The sequence below is a fragment of the Rhamphochromis sp. 'chilingali' genome (assembly GCF_963969265.1).
Source record: "Rhamphochromis sp. 'chilingali' genome assembly, chromosome: 6".
NCBI lineage: Eukaryota > Metazoa > Chordata > Actinopteri > Cichliformes > Cichlidae > Rhamphochromis > Rhamphochromis sp. 'chilingali'.
Window position 1 is genome coordinate 38,356,660 of NC_137933.1, and position 23,919 is coordinate 38,380,578.

The 23,919-nt window shown below is 41.4% G+C and overlaps 2 protein-coding genes across 2 annotated transcripts; one reads left to right on the forward strand and one right to left on the reverse strand.

Annotated features, from left to right (window-relative positions):
* Positions 1–75: 75 nt before the first annotated feature.
* Positions 76–10,337, forward strand: slc7a6 (solute carrier family 7 member 6). The gene is made up of 10 exons (XM_080884215.1): positions 76–328; positions 3,923–4,505; positions 4,596–4,721; positions 5,872–6,016; positions 6,132–6,255; positions 6,349–6,452; positions 6,583–6,679; positions 6,953–7,102; positions 7,469–7,652; positions 7,748–10,337. Exons 2-10 carry the CDS (start codon positions 4,016–4,018, stop codon positions 7,813–7,815), a joined length of 1,488 nt encoding a protein of 495 aa, XP_080740341.1. The 5' UTR covers positions 76–328; positions 3,923–4,015; the 3' UTR covers positions 7,816–10,337.
* Positions 10,338–10,467: 130 nt separating this feature from the next.
* On the reverse strand, positions 10,468–21,943 carry LOC308398895 (uncharacterized protein; the record flags this gene model as incomplete). The annotated part of the gene is made up of 11 exons (XM_080885762.1): positions 10,468–10,859; positions 11,840–11,956; positions 15,155–15,261; positions 17,766–17,808; positions 18,338–18,454; positions 18,647–18,769; positions 19,822–19,900; positions 20,104–20,146; positions 20,377–20,563; positions 20,885–21,156; positions 21,904–21,943. 11 exons carry the CDS (start codon positions 21,941–21,943, stop codon positions 10,851–10,853), a joined length of 1,137 nt encoding a protein of 378 aa, XP_080741888.1. The 3' UTR covers positions 10,468–10,850.
* Positions 21,944–23,919: the final 1,976 nt, after the last annotated feature.

Genomic DNA, 23,919 nt, shown 5'->3' on the forward strand with positions numbered 1-23,919 from the left:
ATCATGGGTATGCGCAGTTGTATACGAAGAGCCAAAAATACTGCAAGATCACGTGACGACGTCTCCTCCTGAGCAGCAGCCGGTTGTTTACTGGGTGATGAGGACGCACTGCTGGCCAGCTGTCAAAATCATTAGACAGGAGGAAAACCAGCACAGGTACCACTGGGAAGCACGGCTCTGAACCCGTCGTCACTTAGCGGGCATAGTTTATGTTAAATGTGTTCGTGTTCGGAAGTTTTAGCACTATCTGAATTTAGACAGAGAAACGGGAGAAAGGGGGAGTCCGTTTGCTACAAGCTAGCCGCAAAGAGGCGAGACGGTACAGGAGGTAAGAAGCTCCGCATTCAAAATTAAAGCCAAAATTACAATTAGCCAATTAAATTCGTGAGAAATTAAAGCTGTGTCGCTTGATAAAAGATGGGGAATTTCTGCTGTTAGGGAAAAACAAAACAAAGAAAAAAGCAACTTCATGGTTTTTCTCAAAGAAATCAAAGCTATGATATGCAGTGAGTCGGCTCAAACAATAAGCTAACAGGCTAATATAATTTGGATAGTCTCATGTTCTAACTGTTTTTAACATTAAGGTAAACTAGACCAATTTTTTCCATTTTATTCATTGTTACACTTTTTTGTTCGTTTACTATATATCATTATTCACCGCGCACGCATTTTCGTTTTTGAATTGAGGTAAATGCTTAGTAACGAAAAACCTGATGAACGTGGATTTGACTGATAAAATTGACAACAAAATGTAGCAAGGTTGCCTTGAAAAATAAAGAGAGAATGTGCGAGAAAATAGAGAAAGCCCTTTTCTACCAGAGATGCACTAGATGGTTGTAACTTTATTTTGAAAGTCTTAAGCGGAAGTAAGGTTATTGTTTTAGGAAGAAAACACCGGCTGCTGCTGTTTTGCGTTGACAGATGTTTTATTTTGACTTTGAGGTAGGCAGGGGACTGGCAAGAGAGCTATTAGATCATATCCGTATATAGGTTAATTCTCTAGCCTTAAAAACAACATTTTACAGATTTAATTTAAGAAGAAAAAAAATTCACATCATTATTTATTAGATTTCCAACAAATGTATTTCACAAAGGAGGGAATAACGTGTCATTGAACGTGCTGCTTTTGCTCAGCACAACAGTACCGCGTTTTAGAAACCAAAAAACCAAAATTAAAGATTGTTACGGTGGTCCACTCTAATAATTATATAAAACAATAGACATATTGTGACTACAGCAAACAAAAAAACAAACAAACCCTAAAAGCCCTGCTTGCTTTTGTTACTAGGGACTGTCTGTTATCGTGTTTACCTGCCTGTAGCTCCTCCTGCACTGCTGAACACACATCTTGAATGGAATGCAAGGACAGATAAAACCTTTTTTTGTTGTAATTGCAGAACATGCTGGCATGCTTACATACTTGTTGAGACCAGTAGAATACATGATGTGTACAGATAGATTTCAGTATGATTCATTTCACCTACTAATTCCTGGTCATTTTTCTTCTATAAAAACTACCCTCCTTGCCATCACGTCTTTGTTGCGCAATGTACAACTGTAAGGCAAAATATAAGAAAGCTTGGAAGCAATTTTGAAATAGTTCTCATGGGAATATTTCTTGATTCTTTTACAAAACAGATCTTCAAAAGCAGGATTCGGCTAACTATTGGTTATGGTTTTTTGGGTCTGTTAATCAAAAGAATATGAAGTGAATGAGGATGCAACTACTTGGTTCATGAACACAATTTTCCTCTGAAATGCAGCGATTTTCCTGAACAATAAACATTTTTGTTACCAACCTTATTTTTTAGCCACCGTTTCCAATGTGGAAAACAAAACAATATGTTTATTTTGTTTTTATGTTATACATTGTCTTTGCCTTACATAATTCATCTGTATTTGTTTTTTTTATTTTTATTGTTTTCTCATGTTTTTAACTAATTGTGAAGCACTTTGGTCAACTCTGTTGCTTTTAAATGTGCTATAGAAATAAATTAGATGTGATTTGATTTGAATGCTACCGATTTTAAACCAGCTTTGGGGTTGCAGTTACTGAAGCTTGATGTACAGTACTGATTATCTAATGGATAAAAATAACATGGATATGGATTCAGTTCAGTCAAACAATCTAACAGTTGGATATATTGTGCTTGGAAAAATCTTCTGTATATACAGTAGTCAAGTGTTTCTTAACATTGGACAGTTGACCTACTACGCAGTGTACTTTGTTGTTATTTTTATATTTTAGCCTTCTTTTGAAACCACAGGGAGAAAGTCAGTTGAAATCCAGAATATCACCATTGCATGAAAAGATCTCCAAGGGATGCCTGTTTAGTTTTAACTCTCTTTGAATGCTGAATCCTTCTTGTGTCGTGTAATCTTCAGGATCGTTAGCAGAGTTGCATGATACCTGTTGCATTTCGCACATATGGAGATTCACACCACCGTCACCCTTTGCTTTAATGAGGCACAGGCAGCTTAACGCAGCCATGAAGGCAGCTCTATCTCCTCTGTTGTTGAGTGATGAGTCAACAGCTGTGACCTTGTTTGACTCATTGATTGTTAAATTATCATGAGGTAAACAGGTGGTGTGCTGGCCAGGTTGTGCGTGAGGAACAGATGCCTAATGATTGAAGTGAAGCATGTACCTCGCATGCACACAGGCACAAGCAGCTGCCCATTAATGATGATTAATGCAGAATATAATAAGAGTTAATAAGCAGCTCATCATATCAAGTTGTGGTCATGTAATTGAGCTGTAAATTGCACATTCCACACTGACAACACAGAAAGCCACTGATATTCTAAACTGCTTCTCCCATATTCAGACTACTTTTGCAGCCTTATAATTTCTAATTTGGTTTTTATTTTTAAATAATTATTTCCCTTTTAACAGAAGTTAAAGGCTGAACAACCTTCAGCATCCTCCATGCACAATGAAAAAGGTCCATGTCATAGCCTTATAAATTATGTTTCTCCACTTGACTATCTCTGGCAATAAGTGATACCCTGAAAATCAATCACTGGACATTTCTCTGACTGCTGAGAATTTATTTTGGGTATGGACATTGAGGCTGTGGACAGCTACAGGTACCTTGGTGTTCATCTGAACAACAGACTGGACTGGACTCATAACTCAGACGCCCTCTACAGGAAAGGGCAGAGCAGGCTGTACCTGCTGCGGAGACTCAGGTCGTTTGGGGTGGAGGGCCCACTCCTGAAGACCTTCTATGACTCTGTGGTGGCTTCTGCTATCTTTTATGGTGTGGTCTGCTGGGGCGGCAGCATCTCTGCTGGGGACAGGAAGAGACTGAACAGGGTGATCCGAAGGGCCAGCTCTGTTCTAGGATGCCCTCTGGAACCAGTGGAGGTGGTGAGTGACAGGAGAACGGCGGCTAAGCTGTCATCCCTGTTGGACAACATCTCCCACCCCATGCAGCAGACTGTGACAGCACTGAGCAGCTCCTTCAGTGGGAGACTGCGGCACCCACGGTGTGGGACGGAGAGATTTCGCAGGTCTTTCCTCCCCACTGCTGTCAGACTCCACAACAAAGACTTTAATTGAACAAACACACACATCCACACATGTGCAATAAGACTAAGTGCAATAATCTTTTCTGGCATCGTTGTATTTTTACTCAGTTGTATATAGTATTCGTATTCTATTTTTATCTTATTGTATATTTTTATTCTATTTTATTCTACTGTATATAGTATATTATTTTATTCTATTCTGTACAGCTGTGTACTGTATTTATTCTTATTGTATTCTAATTTTTGCGTCATAACTTTTGCACTGTCCACTTCCTGCTGTGACAAAACAAATTTCCCACGTGTGGGACTAATAAAGGTTATCTTATCTTATCTTATTTACTCTCTACTTTACCAATAAGAATTTTCTTCTTCTGGTTCTGTTGGACAGGTTGTTTCAGAGGTTCTCAGAAATTGACAAGGGACTGTAGCACACACAGCCGGTCTTCAGTTCTTGCTGGTTTTGCCCTGTTGCAGCGGCACCATGGCCAACCGTGAAGAGTCCAAGAAGATGAATGGCAATTCTGGTGACTCTTCTACCTTTTTGGAAACACCCAAAGTGAGCATGCAGCTTAAAAAAGAGATCTCATTGCTTAATGGAGTCAGTCTGATCGTAGGAAACATGATAGGCTCTGGGATCTTCGTGTCCCCGAAGGGTGTCCTCATTTACAGTGCCTCTTACGGACTCTCACTAGTCATCTGGGCGATTGGAGGTCTGTTCTCAGTAATTGGGGCCCTTTGTTATGCTGAGCTGGGCACCACAATCACCAAATCAGGAGCCTCTTATGCATACATACTGGAGTCATTTGGTGGTTTTATTGCATTTATTCGTTTGTGGACATCTCTGCTGATTATTGAGCCCACGAGCCAGGCAGTCATAGCCATCACATTTGCAAACTACCTGGTGCAGCCGCTCTTTCCAACATGTGAGCCACCGTATGCGGCATCCAGGCTCATTGCTGCAGCATGTGTTTGTAAGTACTTTAGTTCTGTTTATATCCAACTTCTGTCTGCTCATATCTATCTAGCCTTTTCTGCAGTAGTAAGTGTTCCTCTCTTTCCAGGCCTGCTGACATTCATCAACTCTGCGTATGTAAAGTGGGGCACCCGTGTTCAGGACATTTTCACCTACGCTAAGGTGGCAGCCCTGATCGTCATTATAGTCACTGGCATCGTCAAGCTATGCCAAGGTGAGTGGTGACGACAGTACTCACCTTTTCATGTAGTTTGGAAATTATGATTAAATAACATCCACAGACAGATGATCCCTTGGCTTTAGTGCTTGTTGGAGGTTTTCTAGGTGTCAGGAAAATTAATTTTGTTTTGGATGCATAATTCATGGAATGTCTATTTGTCAGTTAGGAACTTTTAAATCAGGACTTCAGTCCTGAATTATCAGTGCAGCTGAAGAAAGTTAACAGTGTAGCTGTAAACCCATTCTTGAAATAGTACAGAACTTTCATAAAAATGAATGTATCCTCCAGGTTTTAAAGCAAACCCAATGCAAAAGCAGTCTTGGAACTCATTGGATAGTTCTCTAGTTTACCTGGTCAGGCCAACAACTATTTATGGAGTCTTCAAGTAAAGTCAAGATGTCTTCCTCTTCTCTGTGGTGGTCATCGCCTGCAAATGCACACTATTAAAAAAACAAGTTAAAAAAAAAATCTAAATCATCAGATGGCAGCCACCAGTCTCAAGTCCTTCTTTTGATCAGTACAAAGACTGATTAACTTCATCCACACAAAGTCTACTGTAATGTGTTTGGTGAACAAACCCAAACTATAAACAGAAACGAGAATCCTTCCAGTTCCAAAGAAAAAGTCAATTAATGATAAGGTCTGTATAATCATATTGATATGCATTAATCCTGATTAATGGATTGCTTTAGATTGTTATTATTTCTGAAGGTCAGCAGTGCCTTCAGAAATAATAACACTTCTGCTTAGGAGTAAAGCAGAGATCTTTGCATGAAAGTTTATGACAAATTGACTCTGGATATTGCTTCAGTAAACATTTTCCTAAGGACTTTATGGTCTTAATCGCAAGTTCAATGTCGTAATGAATATGGTATAAAATTTTGAAAATTACAGGTTCATTTAGAATAAAGTGAGTGATAAAGCAGGGGCTACCTCAAGTCAGCTACTAATTACCATACGAATGTGTCCTCAGAATCCTTTTATAACTGCTTGGTGCTACAAACCAAACTGAAATCTCGGGAACCATCAACATACTTCTCGCCAGAACACCTAATGCTGTGTATCTGTGGCATCTTATCACTGTTAATTTGAATGCAATGAGATTTCACAGACTGTTGCTTTGATTGTCATGTTTCCATTTTAGGCTACACAGGCAACTTCGAATCATCCTTTCAGGGATCATCTACCGACCCCGGTGACATTGCATTGGCGCTGTACTCTGCCCTGTTCTCTTACTCTGGCTGGGACACTCTCAACTTTGTAACTGAGGAGATCAAAAGTCCTGAAAAGTACATTTTCTTTTCAGTGTTTTTTTTTTTTTTTTTAATAATATTATTATTATTTTCCTCAGTAGAAAAGATGTGACAAAAATACTCAGCCTGATCAAATACCCCGTTTTTCCAGGAACCTGCCCATGGCGATTGCCATCTCTATGCCGATTGTCACCATTATTTACATCCTCACTAATGTTGCCTATTATGCTGTTCTGGATGTCAGTGCTATACTGGCCAGTGATGCAGTTGCAGTGGTGAGTAAACAAACTGAAAAGTAGCTAATGAAATGGAAAACTATGCTTGTGTTTGAGTTTAAGTTGTTGAACCAGTTTCTGTTTACTGCTTAGACGTTTGCTGATCACACGCTTGGTGTAATGAGCTGGACCATTCCCATTGCTGTGGCTTTGTCCTGCTATGGAGGCCTCAATGCATCTATTATAGCTGCATCCAGGTAGAACAAACAAATATGCAATGATTTAAGAAGTGCAATAAATATACTGTGGTGATTTCTTTTTTTTAACCATTTATTTTTACGGGTTGATTTATCTTTAAATGGCAGAAATGGTATCCTTTGTGTCCAGGTTGTTCTTTGTGGGATCTCGTGAGGGTCACCTTCCAGATGCTCTGTCCATGATCCATATACAGAGATTCACTCCGATTCCTGCTCTGATCTTCAATGTATGTAAATAGAAATGCAGATTATAGTGGTGGAAGAAACTCCTACTTAATAACAGCTCACTGGGAATCCTGTGATTACTACTCCTTGATTGCATTATTGAAACTCAAGGGTGTCAGTTTCATTTCTTGTGTTGGGAAATAAAAGGATATAATACAAACTGCTATCATAGGCCGTAAACCATAAGGGGCCCTTGGCACACTTGTTCTATTGTACTTGCTCAAACTATGACACAAACTCAGATTCTGGTGTCATTTTCCCCGTCTGCTGTCCAGTGTGTCATGTCACTGATCTACCTGACAGTGGAAGACGTCTTCCAGCTTATCAATTACTACAGCTTTAGCTACTGGTTCTTCATGGGGCTGTCCATCGCTGGCCAGATCTACCTCCGCATGAAGGAGCCAGACAGACCCAGACCTCTTAAGGTATCTCAGGTTTTCCATGTTCAGTTTGAATATAATGCATGTAATGTTAGAATGTGGGTGACTCATTTTAATTATATGTAATTATAGTATTAAAAGTAATGAAACAGATTTAATTTGGTTTTATTTAATGCTTTAGAAAAAAAAAACAGCTTCTACACACACTTTTCTGCTTTGCCAACATTAGGCTGAATGTTTCACTAATAAGTAAAGTTACAGTAACTGGATGGATGTTATGCTGAGGTATGAAGAATGTCACAGTGTAGGTTTACTCATATAAAATCCAAAATAATAATGATGAAGCAAATATTTTCATACTATGTTTTTATTTAGGAGGATCTGTTTTTGAACTCGTGACTCTCTCTGCAGCTCTCATTATTATACCCGGTGGTGTTCTGCCTCTGTACCATTTTCCTGGTGGCAGTTCCTCTCTACAGCGACACCATCAACTCCCTGATCGGCATTGCCATTGCCCTGTCTGGTGTTCCAGTCTACTTCCTGGGTGTCTACCTGCCAGAGTCCAAACGACCACCTGTCATCACTAAGCTGCTGCGTGAGTGCACTACATGGGAAGCAAGAAGGATTTGTCATTTTCACTTAACTTCACCTGAGTCAACTAACCAACATGGTGTTGTCTGTTTTCTGCAGGTTCTCTGACTGACTTCACCCAGTACACCTGCTTCTGTGTGCTGACTGAGATGGACAAAAGTCAATAGACTGTTACACTTTAAAACCCAGGAGTTTGTGCATCCTCACAGCCAACAGATGTGGCCTTCAGCTGTATAAAACAAACAAAGATTTTTGTTCTGGGAAAACATTTCAAGGTGCAGTAGAGAGGTGGTTATGCAGTTTATTTATTATTAATCCTTATTAAGTTTAGCAGGTAATTTTATATACTATATGCCTTTTAAACAGTATATGCCTTTGAGACTTCACTGGTGCTATGAACATGACTGCAGGGACCAGAGCATAATGCAGGTTAATATTCTCTCCTGGGTTCTAACTAAAAGGTGTGAGTGTGTTTAACATTGATCTAAACTATTGGTCTTATTTATTTTCTAATGAAGAAGGGGAGAAAATACTACTACTGCTATTTGAGGACAGTGACTCATCCCTGTAATGTCATTGCCTTTATTTACTCTTGGCCTCATTGCTTGCAGTTTCTTGCTGTTTTTTTTTTTTTTCAACCAACATAACATGTTTTCCATGTGTTGAATTCAGTGACTCTTGAGTGTTTCAAGCTGACCAGCTGAGGTGGGTTTAGTGTAACTCACCCTGTTTCACAGTATGAGATGCTGTAAGCCTTTTTTTTTTTTTTTTTTTTTTTTTTTTAAACCCACTGTTGTTATTTTTGAAACACATAACTAATATGCACTATTTCTTTTTGTTCTTAATCATGTCCACACAGACACTTTGTTCATTCCACATCTTTAGTCCAGTTGTGGAACTTCTGCACATCCTGTCTCCTAAAGTAAACTATGCTCCAGACATCTTGTATCTCAGAATCTTCATTTCATCTCAAAAGAGAACCTTTTAGTTTCAGATTTGTGCCTTGGTCAGATTTGGAGCTTTAGTTTTAGTCCAGTCTGCTAGCTGTTGTTGTATGCACGTAGCTGCTTTATGGCTTTTGAAAATTGTCTGTAAAATTCCATAATTATTATTTTAAATGATCTGTCCTGTCAAAACCTGACTGCAAATGAGAAAAGTTGCAGAAAAAACAGCTAGTCTAGCTGGCTTACAGATATAAACCTGGGACATTCTGAGTAAACATCACAGAGCGATCACTGTTATTGATTTGCTGCACAGCAATGGCCATCATCTTAAGCAAGATGTAGCGAATTGTGGAATTATATGTAGAAATATGTGTGACTTGGCAAGGTAGATGTTTTATAATAGAGGTTGCTTTGTTTTTTTTTACAGGGCGATATGGATAAAAGAAGCTCAATTGATCAGTCTAATTCTGAGTACATCAAATACTGCTGTTTAGTCAAAGCGGTTCCTGTCTCAGAGGTATGATCCTGAGACTGGTTTTATCCCAGGAATATAAAGGGTGTGTCTGTGTATGTGACATCTTTTGCCTGGCTTGAAAAACACCGGGAACATTTCATAAGCAAAGCATTCAGTCTGTTCAGGGTCTTCCATTTTGAAATTAGACTAAATGTTCAGCAGACGTCCTGCTGTTTCATCTGCTCTGTGCAGCTTGAAGTTAGTTTCATTAAGATTGATTAGCATTTTTAGTTAAATTTTCAGTGGGCCTGATCAGCTCCAGCAGCTGCACAGGAGTCCAATCCTGTTGTGCCCTGTTTAGTCTCATAGCTATTTTTGACTCACTGCATTTTAACATTAAACCACATGTTTTCGACTAGCAAATGTAACTAACTAAAAGCAAAAATGAGAAATTGAGTGAAGCAGGACAAAAATTACAGGATGAGCATTAGATATACATTCTTTAGTATTTTAAACCATCTGTTTTTACTTGATTTCTAATCCAGATGTTTATAATTGCACTACAGTATAGTGGCTGTTCATTTGGAGACTTTTCTAAGCAATCAAAATGACTGTCAGGAATTTTCGAACAAGTTATCATAATATATAGTTATTAATCATTATTTTGAATCAACAACATTACATTTATGGCGCAGAACAAAAGCACAAACGGTCATGTTTATTTTCAAAGCTTCCAGGTGTTATCAGGATACTTTTACATGAATTTATGAACTGTCATAAAATGTTATGCATGCTACATGTAGTCTGCTACACGTAGCATTCATAAGATGGGATTTCTTTCTTGGCTTATATTCCGTCTAGTCTCAGCTACACAACATGCAGAGTAAAAGGTTATTTTTGGAAAGGGAAGTAGAAAGCTTTCTTAGCAACTGGGGTAATTGATCTAAATTATATTTGTCTCCACTGTCATTGTCATCATCATCATTGATGTCATGTTCACCATGGTAGTCGAGCTATTGGAACATTTGCCTCAGGTGGTGCTGCATGAGCTGTACAATTCTGATCTAATGAACTATGGGTATTGTATTGATTCTGTTCTACTACTGAGCTCATCTTACTGCTGCTTTCCTCCCTTTGGTGAGAACTACAGTGATGTTGTATTGGTGGGTATATTGTTGGCAAACAACTACGTGGTCCAAACCAGCTTCGCTCATGGCCTTGTTTCATACACTTTGCTGCTTACATTTTTATTCAAGTTGTTTATTTATTTTTTAATACATGTTTCTGTGACACAGTGAAAAGCAGTCATGAGCAATTCATTCATTCAAGACTTTTAATGGCAAATAAATACATTTTTTGGCATTAGTGACACTTAAACCAAAACCTTTGACCACAGCTGTTTCACCTGTGTGCAACAAAACCTACCTCAGCTGTTCCAGCTTGTATAAAATTGCAGATCACTTAGATTTGGTATGCTGAAAACGCTGAAGTGACAAGCTGGATTGTGAGACTTTATAAAGATGACACAGTGTACAAGAACATCTACTGGATATGAGATCCAAACTGAAACACAGGTGCAACAGTTGGTATGAGATAAAGAAAGAGTCATACTGCTGTACATATAAATAAACTGTTTGCCTCTAAAATGCTGCATAATACACAGTTAACCATGAAGTTTTCTTCATAGTTAACTGTGGGAGTAGTTGGATTATGATTTGAAGCTGAAGTCTTTCCTGTGGCCAGGTACCTGTTCCTCAGGTAGAGTGAAGGGTGCTGCATGATGTCAACAAACAGCACTTCTTGCTTACCAAACCTGAAAGATTTTAACAAAAAACAGCCAAAATGACAAATGGCAGCATAATCTATGATGAGATGAAACAAAAAAAAAAAAAAAAAAAAAAAAAAGCACTTTTCTTTCACTTTTTGCAGATTGCAGCTGTACTTGAGATCAAATACATTTTATTTATATAGCAGTAAAACACAACAACGGTCATCTCAAAGCACTTTATAGTGTGAGGTTAAGACACCTCGACAATCAGTTGTGCAAACATAGCCAGACCATGCAAAGGTATTTTAATCTGAAAATAAATTTGGTTCACATGTCCAGAAATTGTTAAAAAAAAAAACATAACAAAACAAAGAAACATTTCCAGTTTTTAAATGACAAGAATGTGGTGAGAAAACAGTAATACGATTCTGTTATTAACATCAAGGGTGATACGGCTCACATATTTTGGTACATGAGCTGCATCTCTATTTTCAGCAAGTTAACCACAAGATCACAGTAATGCCACCAAGTTTTTGTATGAACTTGTTCTATTGTTGCTTGCACTTACAATAATTCAGTAATCCTATATTAATATTAATATGTATACTATACTTAAATACCCCAAATGTTCTTCAAATAAGATAAGACAAAAACACTTTATTCCAAAACTTAAGAAAATACCTTGTTACAGCAGCCAGTTTAAGAGAAAGTACAAAAAACTGAAATCCTCAAATCTATGTATTGTATGTACTGTGTATTTAATTGGATGACAGTGTTGAAATATAACATCTAGAAGCAGAACTATATAATGCAAGAAATGCAGTTATAGTATAAGAATACAAAATACAATGCAAACTCCTTGTGTTTGAAGATACTGGCATGTGTCTAATGGAATAGTCATTGCTAGATATTTGCATGGGAGTACTGAAAAGAAACAGATTACCTAAGTGTAAATTTAAAAAAAAAAAAAAAAAAAAAAAAAAAAAAATCTAAAAACTGTTTCCATAGACTGTATGCACACATACCTTTTTTCTGCCAAGATAAATTATAAGAGCAAAACTGCTGATCATAGATACAGCACAGCCTACATATCGAATAGCAGTGAGTTCCAGGGGCTGGCACACTGATCGAGGCTTCAGGTCCTACAAGTGGACAGTGCAATGAGCAGAAAAAGGTCTTCATACACAAAAAAAAAAAAAAATAAAAATAAAAAAAAGCAACACAACCCCCCCCCCCCCCGTAAGGCTACGGTGTAACCTTGGTTCTCTTAGTCAGAGACTCTCTCCACACCGTTACATATTCCATATGTACAGGGTAACTCTGTAAGACACCCCACGAGGAGACAGTGCAACTGAACCGCTGAGAGTGAAAGTGCTGGGAGTCAGTGACCACGCACCAACAGGCACACCACCCTGGTCAGGGCTTCGCAGACGCATAGCCTGAGCCAAGGGGTGGAGGCAGCAGTCTGCAGACCCCAGACTGGCCTGAATCAGTCATGCAGGACCGCAAGTGATTGGCCGATTAAGGTCAGCCCGGGAACCGCAAAGCAGACCGCCAGGGAGCGCAGCACACCGAGCTGCCAAGTAGCTGCCCCAGCACTGTCACTACAGCTTCAAGAGTGAACTCGCAAACGAGACACTCGAGGTCAGACACAAAGTCCCAGCTCACTGGGTGTCCCCGTGCTGGCCATGTAAGCCCGTGACACACAGGCAAAGCACCAGACAGGGAACCAGCATAGCAGGCTAGGGAGCTCTCACTCACTGGCTGAAGTTACACTAGGCTGGAGAACTGTCACTCGCCCCAGCGAGGTCAGACTGGCATGAAAGCCAGCAAACACGGGCAATACGCCTGGGGAACACAACCTACCAAGCCACTCGTGCACAGCAGCTGGCTATCGCCGTGACCGAAATCCGCGATGACGCTCCAGTCGGGAAGTCGTAGCCACCGGCTGGAGTTGCCAAGTCACAACAGATCCCCGCCTGGCACTAGGCAGTGACACAGTGCCAGGGGAAAAGAGCCTTTCGCAGCATCTCGGCCACTCAGTGGATGGCCGAGGTAGGACGAGGCCCAGGGCCTGTCCCAGGAGCTGAGCAGCCAACCTGCATCATCCACGACAGGGGAGGGGCTGGTGGCTCAGGCCATTGAGGGCCCAAGTGAGGAGCGACCCAAGGTTCGCCACCAGGGCATAGCAGCCACTCTGAGCCATCCGTAGACAGGGGGCCAGCAAGAGTGGGCCTGACGAGACACTGGCGGACAGTCAAGGGTCAAGTGTCAGCTCACTCAGGGGAACACAGCCCGCAGCAGCAGTACAGCTGCAAAGATGAAGGGCCAAGGCAGGGATGCGACCTGAAGGGTCGATCCACACAGCCACGGCGCCGCCCAGCTGTCCACAGACGGAGGTGTGGTCTAGCCCACTGAAGGCCAAGCGGGGACTTAACCCAAAGGTCTGCCCCAGGGCTGAGCGGTCGCTAGCACTGTGTGCAGACAGGGGAGCAGCAAGAGTGAACTTCAAACAAGACACTCGTGCACAGCGCTGCAGGCTGGAGAACACTCACTTGCCGGCTGAAGAATCAAACACAGCAAGGTCCAGCTCGCGTGTAAACCGGCAAATGCAGGGAATACTCCAGGGGAACACAGCCAGGAGTTGCAGCAGCTGACATGCCAGAGAAAATCCGTCTAAAATAGGCTGGAGAATGCTCACTCGCTGCAGCGAGGTCCAACTGGCGCGTAAGTCGGCAACTGCGGGCAACACGCCAGGGGAAGACAGCCTGGAGCTACAGTGAAGCCAGGGAAGTGACTCACCATGGGTGTCAGCTCACTGAGTGGGCCCTGCTGGCCACGTAGACTCGCAACAGTTGGGCAATCTCCCAGACAGAGAGCCAGCGCCGCAGGCCGGAGAACTGTCAACTGGTGGCCGAGCCAACTGGCGCATAAACTGGTGAAGCGCGGGCAATATGCCAGGGGAACACAGCCTTCAGCAGTCCTGGCCACGAGGCCCAACTCAAAAGATGTCAGGAGGGAGGAGGGTGGCTGGAGTACAGCTGAGCCTAAGCTCCGAGGTCCTACTCGCCTCAACTGAACACGGCTGTCTCCACACGCCTGTATAGGCCCCTCAGCACAGCGAGGTGGCTGCAGGGTAGACAGGCAGTCCCATGAGGCAACTCTGGTCGTCTGACTGGAGCCAAGCGTCATAAGCATCAACCTCCTGACAATCAACCTCCACCAGCCCAGGCCTCACAGAGGCGGGGCCATGGGAGGGAACACTGTGGGAGGGCCCCGGAATCAGGCAACCCAGACATGGGTTCACCCGTCCGGGACACACTCCAGTGGCAGCCAGATGGGAAGGAAGCTTCTTCAACATCCACCTCACGATAATCAACCTCCACCGGCTCAGGCCTCACAGAGGCGGAGCCATGGGAGGGAACACTGCAGCCATCATCCCCATTTTAGCCTGCTCTCCTTAGAGGCACAGATGGGGGAGGCTCACCATGTCCCCACCCTGCCTGCAGCTGTTGTGTCAAGCTCCATCCCTATAAAGCGAGCGACAAAATGGCCACCAGCAGGGCAGCAGTTACCCTCACGCCCTTGTAGGGCATGCTGCCCTGCACATGAGGGCCCGAAGGGGTATCCAGAGGGACCAGGGGCAGGGCTAAAGGCTACTACTCCCACCATGGCAGCAACCAACTGCGGGAAGGGGACCATAAATGCTGGGGGGCAGGGCACTCAACTGCCTGCAACCAGACCAATCAGGCAGCAGCAGCACCTGAGATAGGAGGCGCTATGGCTGCGTGATAGCATCAACTTTGAGGTCCGCTCTATTAGACGGGACCCCAGGAAGGGCAAGTTGCCACAACTGGCATGCTCCAATCAAGAGCTGAAGGGACCCATCTCGCCCAACACTGTGCCTAGGGACCAGCAGGGAGCAGACCAGGGAGAGGTGGGCAACACCGAAGGAGAGGATGGAAACCTCTTCAACATCTGCCGCTTGATAGTCAACCTCCACTGCTTGATAGTCAACCTCCACTGGCCCAGGCCTCAGAGGTGGAGCCATGGGAGGGATGCTGTGGGAGGGGCCAGCAGTGAATCAGCAGCAGGTGTTGGAGGGGACCCAGCTCATGGTCACACCGGGCGTGCCGGAGTGTCTTAAAGAAATATCCACACGCCATGACCAAGGGGGGGGGGGGGGGGTCGTACCCCGTACATATGGAATATGTAACGGTGTGGAGAGATAGTCTCGATATGCTAGAGAACATCTATTTTATACATCTTTAAAACGACTTAGTACTTATAAGCAACATCTCATTACTGTTTTTATTGTTGTATGAAAAACGGTGTCTTACCACCAGGACAGTGAAGTAAGCTGTATGGTTACACAGACACACAGTGTGGTTTTCCCCTTTCTGTTGTGTCTCACATCCATCATTTGACCAGTTCACCTGCAGAGAATCTGCAGCAGGAAAATATAAATCAGTTAAAGCTCATTGGTGGGAATTATGGGAAAGAAAATGGGAAATACAGATAGATAATAATTAATAATGTCAAATACAGTGGCTTGCAAAAGTATTGGCCCCCCTTGAACTTTTGTAATGTGACAACATTTTGTCACATTATAGCCACAAACATGAATCAATTGCATTGGAATTCCACATGAAAGACCAACAGAAAGTGGTGTACACGTGAGAAGTGGAATGAAAATCATACATGATTCCAAACATTTTTTACAAATAAATAACTGAAAAGTGGGGTGTGTGTGTGTAATAATTCAGCCTTCTGAGTCAACACTTTATAGAACCACCTTTTGCTGCAAAGACTGATTTATTTAGTCTTTTAGGGTCTGTCTCTACCAGCTTTGCACATCTAGAGACTGAAATCTTTGCCCATTCTTCTTTGCAAAACAGCTCCAGCTCAGTCAGATTAGATGGACAGCGTTTGTGAACAGCAGTTTCCAGATCTTGCCACAGATTCTTGATTGGATTTAGATCTGGACTTTGACTGGGCAATTCTAACACATGGATGTGTTTTGTTTTAAACCATTCCATTGTTGCCCTGGCTTTATGTTTAGGGTTGTTGTCCTGCTGGAAGGTGAACCTCCGCCCCAGTCTCAAGTCTTTTGCAGACTTCAAGAGATTTCCTTCCAAGATTGCCCTGTATTTGGCTCCATCCATCTTCCCATCAACTCTGACCAGCTTCCTGTCCCTGCTGAAGAGAAGCACCCCCAGAGCATGATGCTGCCACCACCATATTTGACAGTGTGGATGGTGCGTTCAGAGTGATGTGCAGTGTTAGTTTTCCGCCACACAGTGTTTTGCATTTTGGCCAAAAAGTTCCATTTTGGTCTCATCTGACCAGAGCACCTTCTTCCACATGTTTGCTGTGTCCCCCACATGGCTTGTGGGGGACACAACACCTTGTATGTGAGGAGCAGGATTTTGAATTCAATTCTGGATTTAACAGGAAGCCAATGAAGGGAAGCCAATACAGGAGAAATATGCTCTCTCTTTCTAGTCCCTGTCAGGACTCTTGCTGCAGCATTTTGGATTAGCTGAAGGCTTTTCAGGGAGTTTTTTGCACATCCTGATAATAACGAATTGCAGTAGTCCAGCCTGGAAGTAATAAAAGCATGAACTAGTTTTTCAGCGTCACTCTTAGACAGGATATTTGTAACTTCAGAGATGTTGCGCAAATGGAAGAAAGCAGTCTTACATATTTGTTTAATGTGCGTTGAAGGACATGTCCTGGTCAAAAATGACTCCAAGGTTCCTCACAGCATTACTGGAGGCCAAGGTAATGCCATCCAGAGTAACAATCTGGTTAGATACCATATTTCTAAGCTTTTCAGGGCCGAGTACAATAACCTCAGTTTTATCTGAATTAAGCAGAAAGTTGGCGGCCATCCAGGTCTTTATGTCTTTAAGACATTCCTGCAGTTTAACTAATTGGTGTGTTATCTGGCTTCATGGACAGATAGAGCTGGGTGTCATCTGCATAGCAGTGAAAATGTATGCTATGTCTTCTAATAATATTGCCTAGGGCAAGCATGTATAATGTAAACAGAATTGGTCCTAGCACTGAACCCTGTGGAACACCATAATTGACCTTAGTATGTGAAGAGGACTCTCCATTTACATGTACAAATTGGAGTCTATTAGATAGATATGATACAAACCACTGCAGTGCAGTACCTGTAATACCTACAGCATGTTCTAATCGCTCTAATAGGATATTATGGTCAACAGTATCGAACGATGCACTGAGGTCTAGTATAGTTGTCCTATGGACAGATTCCCCCACCTGAGCTGTAGATCTCTGCAGCTCGTCCAGAGTCACCATGGGCCTCTTGGCTGCATTTCTGATCAGCGCTCTCCTTGTTCGGCCTGTGAGTTTAGGTGGACGGCCTTGTCTTGGTAGGTTTACAGTTGTGCCATACTCCTTCCATTTCTGAATGATGGCTTGAACAGTGCTCCGTGGGATGTTCAAGGCTTGGGAAATCTTTTTGTAGCCTAACCCTGCTTTAAATTTCTCAATAACTTTATCCCTGACCTGTCTGGTGTTCTTTGGACTTCATGGTGTTGTTGCTCCCAATATTCTCTGAGGCCGTCACAGAGCAGCTGTATTTGTACTGACATTAGATTACACACAGGTGCGCTGTATGTAGTCATTAGCACTCATCAGGCAATGTCTATGGGCAACTGACTGCACTCAGACCAAAGGGGGCTGAATAATTACGCACACCCCACCCTGCAGTTATTTATTTGTAAAAAAAATGTTTGGAATCATGTATGATTTTCATTCCACTTCTCATGTGTACACCACTTTGGAATTCCACGTGAAAGACCAATACAATGCAACTGATTCATGTTTGTGGCTGTAATGTGACAAAATGTGAAAAAGTTCAAGGGGGCCGAATACTTTTGCAAACCTCTGTATGCATGGCCACTAAAGGATTCCAACCTTTTCTAGTGTCCCAAGAAACACATGTCCTTAAATAGCTTTCCTGAAATAAAGAGGGAACAAAGATGTGAGCTGCAGACATCTCCCAATAAGAAGTTGCATATATCGCATTTGTTGGACATATTTACATTTTAGTTCCTTTAAAGTTGTTTCCTATTTGCTGCATACATAATCTGGCTTACTGTGTATCGCCATAATGCTAAAGAATGTTTAGATCACAGTTAACATAAAAACAGGGAGTTTCATGTGTCACCGTGACTACTTCACAGAAACTATGCACATTAAGACCGCAGTCTATTTTTGCTACACATGGTTTCTGTGCTTGTTGCACCTTTGAGGTCAACAGGCTGATATTACAGAACTTAACAGCATTTTGCTTTTGTTTTCTGCACCTGAGCCATATTTGTCACCCTGAGTGTTTACTGATATTTGCACTGCAGCACATTGCAGTCAATTCAGCAGTTACTATTTGGTACAGTAAGTGTCAGTTTAAGGAAGTAGCTTTAAGTAATATAAAGTGGGTGGGGAGCGTACTGATACAGGCTAAACGCCACAGAAACACACAAACTTACAGATACGGCTTCATGGTAAAAATCTATCCTAATGGGTTCAGGCAGATTTCTGATGATCTCGTTCTCCACCGTGATTTCCACCACATCATTGATAGGCTTGGCAGTTTTGTGAGCCTCCTGAAACAAACACACACAACTTGACCTTCATCTTACACAATGCAGCATAAATATTTGCACACAAAGCAACAAAAGTATTCCAGATAGAATCGCAAATGTGAACACTGGAAAAAATTGCAGGCTGACAGCTAAATAAGGTCACCTGAAATCCTGTCATATGTGCCTGTATCGACTGAAGGCAAACAGCCTTACCTGTAACAGGGAGATGTTCTTGAAGAAAGTGCAGGCTACATTGTTAACATTTTTCGCAGCTTGTTTTAAGGCAGCAGGGAGGTGGACAGTGATATTGGACTTGACAGGTCTACCAGCAATGGCCTGGAAAAGACAGCACATATAAGAACTGTGAGTTTTTACAATGTAAGCAAAACCTGCTTCACTCTGCAGCTCTGCTTGTGGCTCTGCTTTGAGATTGTTGGGTTACTAAATGACTCTATTTTAGGGTCGTTTAGAGGGAAAAAAAAGTCAGCTTTCAACACCATCCTGTAATCGTCAGTAGAATGCTGCCATCAGTCACTTTTATGTGACTAACCTCCCACCCTATTTTCTGTACTACATCACTTCTCCCCTCTACTTGCATGAATACTCTAGGTTATTCAAAAATGTGCTGTAAAGTAAGTCTGGATTAAAAATGGAAGCACACAGTCTCAGATGCAAAGAAGGTTTTTTGCTAATGTCAGCAGTGCAAACTCTAAAAATATGAATCTTCATCCCAGTCGTATGACTGAAAGTGAAACCTCACTTCTGCAGATGTGTGATTCAGGTGAAACCTACAGAAACCTAATAATTGGATTTAAGAGGTGATATTACTCTGCAGAGCGGGACATTTTTGTGTGTCTAAGGAGGAAAGGTTGCATTTCATCACAGCCTGAGCACTAAAGAAAGCAAAGGTAAGGCTAACTTCATTCTTCACTCCTCCAGTTTTTAAACTCATTACTACACCAAATAATAACTGACACTACTGAGTGTACACAAATCCAAAACCTGACATGTTTTCTGCCCTCTGTGTTCCTCTTAACCTATAAAAATATATCTGTGTGCCACAGTGGGCGACATAAATGAATTACAATGAACTGCAAATGTTTTTTTGAAAAATAATTGAAATTTAATAAATTTCATTTTGTTTCAGTATAGTTTATTACAAATAAAATTTTGTTCAATTTTATCGTTTTTATAATGTAGCTATAATTAAATGAGATTGTAAGATGAGGTAGTTCAGAACAGTAACACTGCAATACAACAGCTGACACACTATCACAAAGAGCATCCACTCTCTAAAAATAAATCAAAGCCTTCTCACACTGGTTGGTTTGGAAAAGAAAAGGTTAATCTGAAGACAAGTCTCTTTAACTTTTGTGTGTTTGTCTTACAGGTGATGTGACGCTGTGGCCTTTGAAATCTTCCTTCATCTCCACATCAGATTTGTGAGCGTATGGAGGCTCAGCACACCTGGACACAAACATCAGGCACAGCCATGATTATAAGTTTGTCATGTTTCATTTGAATGGAGCAATATTACATCAGACAGCTAATGTCTTCACTCCTCGTTTGTAATCAAAGTTTGTGTACTTCAGGAAGGATCAAGTCTACAACATCCTGCCATGATATCCCTGCAATAAACTGGTGCATGTGAGGAAAAGAGAGGAAATTACTTGTTGGGGCCGGATTCCCGTTTCGCCTGTTCACATAATTCTGCTGCAAAAACAGAAAAGAAGAGAAAGTTCTGATTCTGACATGCTGCACTTGATAACAGAAATCTGAAATGCTGGTTCAGCAAAGCTAAATATGAACAACATTACAGACAAACTGAGTTATTGGAACAAATAAAACAGTACAGAACATCAATTTTATTTTTTGCTAAATATATTTCATTCATAGATTTTCTATCAAGAATATGCTGACACAATATGTGTAATCTTCCTTACTGTAGTTGGTGGAATTTGCTTGAAAGTTGTACGCCATCCGTGTTTTGTCGGTGATGAAATCATGATTAATCTCGGTATTGAGGATGCCGTAGTCTGCTTCTTGTGTGTTTTGGACATCACTCAGGTCAGTGCAGCAGGAATCCTGCAGGCTTGCAGGTGAGCACAGAATAAGCTTCTTCTCTCCTACCTGAACATCACAACAGGAAAAACAAAAACAAAAAACAGAAATTATCATAATAATCTTGAATTTAGCTAGTGTAGTGTATGCAGTGTACAGAACATCATATAAATTTTACATTTTGTTATATGGCTTTTAGAATGTGGTGGTGGTATATTATTATACACATGTGCTTTTTCCACATCTTTCATTTAACTACCTCACGCTCATTTTTAGTTGAGTTCTCCTGAACTTTAATGTTATTGAGTAAAATAATGGGTGTCAAATGATGAAACAAAAAAAAATAGCATTTAGAACCCACACTTAAATTTAAAAATTGTTATCACTTACTGTCAGCATTAACTGGTCCAGCAGTGGCTCCCAGTCCAGACAGAACTTGATGTCCTCCCCTGACTCAAGTCCAAGGTGCTTGAAGGTAATCACTTCAGATCTCCTACACTGGGCTGTGATCTGCCCGTTGATGGACAGAAAGCTCTCATTGGCTGAAATGGAGATTCCTTTACAGCCAGTAGAGATGTTGAGGTTCAGGCTCAGGGGGTTGTTGCCATGGTGCCATGTGCCGCAAAAGTTCCAGTCCAGGTCATTGTCATTGTTACTGGAAACTGTTAAAATACAGCACACAGTATTAAAAAAAAATATTCAACTTATGTGGCAGTGGTGTGATCTCTGGCTCTGCTGCAGTGGAGGGGCAGTGCCATGGAGGCTTTGGGCCAGGTGGAAGGAATCACACTGCTGAACTCTGCTGAACTGTTTGTTCTTTAATGATGCTGGGGACCTGCAGTGGAGCGTGGATCCAACTGGAAAGCTGGCCATGGAGAAATCAAAGGTGCTGAGCTGGAAGCATTGTGTGTGCCATAACATTAAAGAGACAAACAAACAGTTACAGTACACTGTGTGGGTCCGAGTCTGAATTGGATAAGCAGAAGATGAATAGATGGATGGACTTTTAACATGGCACTGCAGGAGTTTACATTACAGTCTTTCAGATCAGAGTTTACAAGCACAGATGTGATTCATCAGTAAATAAGTTCACTGAAGCCAGTGTGTACTGTGCTTTAAGCTAATAATTAATAGCTCTTATATAAGTGAAAGAGTATAGGTGAAAGTGGAAACTCTAATTCTCACACCTCAAACTAAATTATTTATTTAGTTTGAGATGCTCACAAACTAAATAGCGGTTACACAGAGAAAAAGTTAGTAAATGCTCCTATTTTTTTATGTTTCTAAGTGAATATTCCTACACACAGCAGCATACAACAACGTATAATGTATGACACAGCACAGCATGAATACAGCACACATGTATGAACAAACTATCACAAAGTGTGGTTCCTGTGTGGTGATCTTACCAGTGGAGAGGATGATTAAGAAGCGCACTATGTTCTCCATCAGCCAGGGTTCTGTTGCTCACACCTGTTCTGTAGAAATGAAAAAAAGTTTTTACACAAACCTATAATTCACTATTTAGTATGGAAGAAAACATTAATTCAGTATACTCCACCATTAAAAATCTGCCACTAAAGTGTACTGTAAGCTTACACTCATAAGCGCAAAACACATAACCAAACAGAAATAGCTTGAACATATTCATCTAAGCTCCCACTGCGGGACTAACAAATACTGCATCTGTGGCCATGCAGAGTTGGGTTGTGTATGCGTAACAGTGTGAATGTGTTGTAAGAAATGGAAGACAGGAAGACAGAAACCTGTTGAACCACAGACAAAACAAACATGACTAAAAAGACCTTTGGGGGTCTGAATGTTTAAATAATACAGAGCAATGAGCACAAGTTCATTTACTGAGCTACCTTACATTTCTGACAATTTAGCACTCTAGATGATGAGCCTTAATTTGTCACCGCAATGTTACACGTACATGTTACCAGAGGTGTGGACTCGAGTCACATGACTTGGACTCGAGTCAGACTCGAGTCATTAATTTTATGACTTTAGACTTGACTTGAAAAAATGTTCTAAGACTTGTGACTTGACTTGGACTTTTACACCAATGACTTGGGACTTGAATTGGACTTGAACCGGTTTACTTGAAAAGACTTGATATTTTACCCCAAATATAAAATTTAACATGCATATTATATAGAGATTGAAAATGTGAGGTCATTCACGGGTAGAACCGCAAAGGATTCTGGGAACTCGTGGCAAGCGGTACTAGCGCACGCAGGCTTTCAATTAAAATCAGTTATACAGTGATAAAAAGAAACACAAAAATGTCAAGAAGCCGTTGTATTATTAACTGCAATAGCCGGTCGCATGACAGCCACGGGAAGCCGACGGGTAAAGAGATCGGTTGTTATCGGATTACGTCGTTGAAGAGAAATTGTTCAAGCCATGTTTCCGAAGTAACAAAGACGCGACGGATGGCCTGGATTGCAGCCATTCAAAGACCAAATATAACGTCCCAGAACCCTCCAGCTCACAGGTTAGTCTGCTCCAAGCATTTACACGAAGGTCAGTGTTTTTTAGTAGTTAATACGTCATTTTCATAACATAATTGGTGATATAGGTTACAAGCAAGTCTGGCGCTGAACAGAAATTGTCGCGCTATGCTCCTTTATTTATTGTGCATAAATAGTGAATTGTCCTGACACAATATTGCGTTTCGCTTCTGTTATTATGGTACATTGACAAAAACATATACTTTTATTCACAGGATAAAACAGGTTTTTTGTATCACTAATTGCCCAGTGCGATTACAGACTGCGGTAAAGTGAGCCGTCATTTGTGAGCCGCGGTCAAGCCAGCCGCCTCCTATCCGCGCGGTGATTACAGCATACAATATTGTTGTCACTGCTACATTTCTGTAACGCTACCAGAAATTATTTCCACTACTAATTAATTACCGTTGAGCTCAAAGGTCCTATTAATAAACGGTTAAGGAATGTGTATTTATGACGACAATTTGTGAGACTGGTAAACTTATGATACGTATGATGGTCTTTCGTTCTACACGGTGCATTTCAAGGTCCTGCACCCATCCGTCGGTAAACTGTACCTGGGCTTGTTGCAGTGACCTGAAGTTACTAAACTTCATGAGTGTATGCACTCACTCCAAGAACCGTATAATTATAAATATGCATATAAATATGCTAAGATGAGATAGCTGACTTCATCTAACTAGCAAATGTTGTCCAGGCTACGTTGGTGATACAGTTTTTTTTAATGTGTATGATATTTTTGTCATGCGATTTTAAAGCTGGTCCTACAACCGCATCCAAGAATAACATGCAGCTTATCTCAGAACTGTCGGTGAAAATTATTCTTGGAGCTGCATTTTAAAGAGGTGCAATTTCACAATTTGTGTATATTTTCTAAGTTCACTATTTTGTCATGTGTTGAGAAAAACA